The 5,551-nt window shown below is 48.1% G+C and overlaps 2 protein-coding genes across 2 annotated transcripts in view; both read right to left on the reverse strand.

Moving 5' to 3' along the window:
• The window catches only part of Pmar_PMAR025565 (hypothetical protein), a 6,627-nt gene extending 3,519 nt beyond the window's left edge, over nt 1–3,108 (reverse strand). The window contains exons 1-4 of the mRNA XM_002765175.1: nt 2,949–3,108; nt 2,786–2,904; nt 232–2,505; nt 85–146 (exon numbers count right to left, since the gene is read on the reverse strand). Coding sequence (XP_002765221.1) covers nt 85–146; nt 232–2,505; nt 2,786–2,904; nt 2,949–3,062 — 2,569 coding nt within the window. The 5' untranslated portion in view covers nt 3,063–3,108. The remainder of the gene's footprint in view (nt 1–84; nt 147–231; nt 2,506–2,785; nt 2,905–2,948) is intronic.
• Nucleotides 3,109–3,658: 550 nt separating this feature from the next.
• Pmar_PMAR025566 (hypothetical protein) lies at nt 3,659–3,895 on the reverse strand (the record flags this gene model as incomplete). The annotated part of the gene is made up of 1 exon (XM_002765176.1): nt 3,659–3,895. One exon carries the CDS (start codon nt 3,893–3,895, stop codon nt 3,659–3,661), a length of 237 nt encoding a protein of 78 aa, XP_002765222.1.
• Nucleotides 3,896–5,551: the final 1,656 nt, after the last annotated feature.

The raw sequence follows: 5,551 nt of genomic DNA on the forward strand, positions 1-5,551 counted from the left end.
CTTCTTTCCGCCCTTCCGAATGTCTTTATTCTTAACTTCTTTTCCTGGGAAAAAGCTACACTCGGTGGAATGCAGCGTCCTCACCTTTCGTTGTTGTATTAGACTTCGATACTGCCGCTGCCATAAGAAGAATCCTAAGTTCAACCCTGCAAGATACAAAATAGGTCCAACCCTAAGCATTGAACTCCAACACAACTCCTATTATCTCGAAACTCATCCCTAGACACTTACATCATCTTCTGTTGAATCCATCCCGGCAACCACTGATCATTCGGATTACCTCCTTCTCGATCCATTTTGTCTAAGTCGATCGGGACACCCCAAATACGACAATACATCGACAACCCCTTCCCACAGGCCCGGCTCACTCTACTCCACCACTCGGTAGGGTCTGGCTCCTCACCAAAGGTACCATCTTGTTCGTAACTCCTCAAGACTCCTTTCAAGAGATCCCACCCGAAGGTCTCTATAATATCGACATACATAGTGAGACCAACCCAAGGGCTCCACTGATCTAGGGCGTCAGTGATTGGCCGACGATTATGCGCAGCGGAATAAATCGCCCCTCCACCTCCTTCCGACTGAATCCTCTCTGTGATGAACTTCTCAGCCTTCTCATGTCCTTCCCGAACGTTTTCCATATCCCGAGTCGGAATTTTTCGCCCAATTATCGTAATCATGCTGTACATACTGAACAGATTGACAGTAACTTCCCCACACGCCTTATAAGTCCATCTACGTCGCTGGAAATGATGACCAAGTTCATGGAACAAACCCCAGTCTCCCTCCAAGAGCAGCTTGCCCCCCTGCCTCGCACCGCGAAGATTTCCTTCTCCCCACACCGCACAGGCATCTTCTGCTGTCGGATTCTCATGAGCCATTATTGGATATCCACTATGCATCCAACCAGCTGAAATTCTAACATCAAAAACGAATCTAAAACGCTCCTCCCCACAAACAGGTCGACAAGCGAGATCACAGTGGCTCCGAATAACCCTATCCCAAAAGGCGGCAATTGTATCCGCCCAACCATCACGAGGACTGCCTCCACTCGAGGGAAGGGCATGAGGAAGAAGGAGATGCATTGGGAGCGATAAGATAACGTGCTTGGCTTGGATCTCTCCCCAAGGTGGATACGCTTCTCCCGCACGCGGAAGATTTTTAAGATTCTCCACTGGATGGCCACCAAGCATCCACACTCCATTAGACCACCACAGCGTCGGTACACCTCCTTGCACGCGTGCACACACCATGAGTATTGAATCAACGTTGAGGTTGATGCCCTGCGCCTTAGAGGGCTCCACACCATTCTCGCGTATCCTCTCCAAATACACTAGACCTCCAAAAACAGATACCAACTCGACCTCGAGATTCCTTCCAGAAAGGATATCTTTGCTCACAGCAGAGATTCTGGGCCATCTCTTCCAACTATCATGTTTGGTATTATCATCCTTATGGCAACCAATACGAACTCGAAAACCAAAATCATCTGTAAGTACCTCTTCCATAGAAAGAGGACTACCCTCACCCTTGACGGCCCCTTGAGCATTACCAGCTCGAATCAGGGATTCCAACCTAACCCTTATAGGTTCACCAGGCCTCGCATAGACCCCTGTGCTGATCCAAGGATCGAAGCTCCTCCCTGTCACTGAGGAATGAGGTGTATCTTTAGCAATGGCCTCGAAGGTGATCTTCACTTCTTCCCCATTGATGATCCCTTGAGATCTACTCAGTGCATCTTGACCCATTGGAGGGCAGACCCCGGGGAAGTCTTTACCAGCGAGGGCAAGGACGTCGTTAAAACTGATGTCCCCTGGAATCCTTTGGGGTGCGAACTCTAAGAAAGTTGCAACTAGCTGCATTAAGCTTGTCTTCTTGGCACCATCGCCTTTCCTCCATCTCCCCGAAGAGGCATCCGTCAACAACTGACGTATCTTTGATGTATCTTCTCGGGTGAGATGCAATCTCTTGTTCACAGCTTGCAACACAATATCACCCATCCTAGTGGGCTTACCAGGAACCACACATACCTTCATCAGAGGTATCAATGTGTGGAAGGAATCTTGGCTCACTTCGCTAAGCATGGTCACACTCCGCTCACACGTTAGAGGTCGCTGACCTGGAAGATACTCCGACTCAAAACATATCCCAGCTTGGAGGGCAAGCTCTTGCATGGGATGCTCAACAATAGTGTGACCTCTGTTGAGACACTCCCAACCCCAACCGTTGACACCGATAAGGAGACCCACACCTTGGTCGCGTATGAGAGAGAGGATCCGATTAGCCTCTTGGGGAGTCGTTGGATTGTGGAGCGAGAGGTCGTTAGTTCGATACGAGATGACATCATAATCATCCCGCGATATAACAGTACTATGGTCTTCATAATACCGAACCAACACGCCCTTCTTAGACCGAGCCACCCACCTCCTGGCCCGCTGCATTACCTCAGCGGCGACCTTGGACTCCTCATTATCGGGGGCATTATCATACGCTAGGGGAATGTACCTATACGGAAGGTCTATTGAATGGATACTTAGCGATGAATATCTAAAGTGAGACCGAAGATATCATCATAATATCTAAGAAAAATTGCTAAAGCCAACCAACAACGATACTATAAGCCTCAGCCAAGACTGATCTACAGTAGGGGCAACGATGGGGTCAGGTCTGTGATGTAGTACACTAGATACGTATGATTCCATAATCATGATATGCTCGAAGGGTAGGAAAGTACGGCAAGAGAATCCTCGGAGAATACCCAGAGCATGACTCCTCACAATATTACCCTTCGTGACCGACAGCAACGATGCGACCTTTGCCCAGAGTGGCGCAGGCCAAGAGACACTGAGGTTCCGGTCCAGGGGTCGAGATAATGCAACGAGATGTGTCCGAGAAAACAGATAACTGAATTATCCATGTCTTGCGCAGATCGAAGAAAAGGTACTTACTGTCGCAGGCGTCCCAATGACTTGGAATTTACTCAAGTCAAGATGGTCGGTGAGGTCCCTGAGGACGGTATCGAGAGGACTGGAGTGCCTATCCCCTCCCGACGAATCCACCATTGTCACATGGACTGAATTGGCGTAGTCCCCAGTAGGGAGGTTATTGAAAGGATCGAAATGTGATGACATATTAAGCAAAATAATAACAACTGCGAGCCGAAACTGGGAGTATAAACTACAGCTCTGAGACACAATGCGATAATGATCATGGCAGCTGAAGAGAGGTCTATCATGGCAACGCATCGTTCGATTGTGCGCCATGTTGCACAAAGATTCAGCATTCGATGTGCGCAATTTGCAGGATGGGAAGAGCGCATCTTAGAACGAAGGTAACCAGAAACGAGATCTCAGATTTCATTCTGCAATAATAAGAGACACTCCTGTGTCCCGGAAGGAAGCACGATGTTGCTTGCCAAAACCTAACACTGAGAATCTCACACTGCGACACCTGGATCGGAAACCACTTTTGGGGGGGCGACTCTGCCCATTGAGAGGCACTCTTCTGCCGAGGTTTCAGTTTTAAACAGAGCTCCGTTAGCAGAGCGCCCTCAGTTATTGAGAGCCGCTCCCCCAGGGACCACCGCGAGGAGGTGGAGTTGATTCGGTCCCCATAAGTTTTTTCTTGTTTTTTGGTTATTTTTTAAGCGGCGACCTTTTCAGAACTTGGAGAAGTCGAGCTTCTTCTTCACCGACTGACATGTTGCTCGACGATGAAGGATCGCGATCTCCCATTCCCCCCATGGAGGGAATGGCGGAAGCCAGCCTTTTGGCATGCCATCGCGTTGCCTCTTAAGGAGGCGAACCCCATTAAAGCCGAGGTATGGGAAGTCCACTTCCTCGACAGCCTTGCCCCTGCACGCCGGGCGCGGGGTGTCAACTTTCTTGAAAGTCATCATAGCTTTGTTAACTCAACTTACCACCTCCCGATTGGCAAATCGATTAAGGGCGCGTTCTGAGAGGGATTCTCTCGTCAGATGAAACGGTGTGGGGCGTGCGCGGATGCCAGACCCAAGTTCAAGATGTCTTCCGGCGTGACAAGCTCCACAAACCGTGTCGGGCGCTCTCTCAGACATGTGCAGGGCGCCCTCATGCAGCACCTAGATTCTCGCAGAGCCCTTCTTTAGCTGCCTCACATTGTCCAGGTGATGCAGCTGTATATCGTTTCCCAGTATCTGTTAGCATACACAATCCTTCTGCACAATCGGGGAATCATGGAGGTCATTGATTAAATCCATTGATCAATGGCCTCCATGGGAAATCTCATGTCCCGAGTTCTCCGGTTACGAAATGCTCTGTGTTCACACTAGATAGTTAGGCCATGTCAGCACGTTGGAAAAAATCAAGGAGTTCATATTCATCACTGATATCTTCTTTGGGGGAAGCTTCCTCGGATTTGGAACGATCACAACTGCGTCATCAATGGTAAACTACCACTGGTAACTTGTCCAAGTTCAACTGTAAGTTGAGTGGTGGTTTACCAAATGATCCCCACCACTCGAGCTCCTATGGGGCGAGTCTTTCCGTATCCGAGATTGATAAGACATAATAGCACCACCCCTGCTACTACTGAGGTGAGCTACCTATGGATGGATATGTTATGTAACTCTCTCTGTTACAATAGAATACTGGCATAACACTGTAGGTTGGTGTAACTGATGCTGAGCGTTGGGAGCTGCATTCGTCCAAGTCGTGGATGGAATCTCCCATCGCTCTCACTAAGCTTATATGGAGGACGGCGATGCGGGGGGTTCGAGATGAACGACTCTGGGCTAAATTTAGTAGGATACTCGATCATTGACGTGTATGAATGAGTATTGGCTCTCGTTATCTTGGGAAGTATTTTTCAAGCCCCGTTACTACGGAGATCACCACAATTTCGTGTGACGTATATGCCGCCTGAGCAGCTATCTATTCGGTCGGGTATTGATTACTACATATCATGATGTAATCTCACACAGGAGTGGTAGATATATCATCACTGTTTGTTGTCTTCTATTTTGAATCACATTGGAAAAGTCCTCGACTTGAATTCACTTTGCCTCGTCATTGATAGCAACTCCAATAATATGAACATCCTTGCGTGTTGGGAATTTCCCACGAAAGATGCTGTTATATATCAGGCAAACGAACTGTCCTCATGTCGGTGCATATGAGCCATCGTGAACTCACTACATGCCTCCTAGGATTCGCTAAGATACGCTATAGGGATCCGAAAGTGAGACATTGTCCTCCATCCGACCTCAGAAAATATCTTTCATATAGTTACTGCAATCGATGAGTCCGGTGATATTGAAGAATATACCAGAATTCGACACTCTAGAATTGGCCCTTCTCCTGGGTGCTTATCGGAGGCTCGAGTATCGGAGAATCGATCAAATCGAACTCCTCTTGAATGAGGTATTAGTTTATCTCCAAGTCTTTCCGATTAGCATTATTAACTGATAATGTGAAAGATGCGCAAACTGCGCTAGAGTCTTTCCGAAACCGACTCGATCTTGAGTGGTTTTGTACTTATATAAGCAATGATGATTATGTAAGAGGTTTCTCAC

This window comes from Perkinsus marinus (genome assembly GCF_000006405.1).
Source record: "Perkinsus marinus ATCC 50983 genomic scaffold scf_1104296975596, whole genome shotgun sequence".
Classification (NCBI taxonomy): Eukaryota; Perkinsozoa; order Perkinsida; family Perkinsidae; genus Perkinsus; species Perkinsus marinus.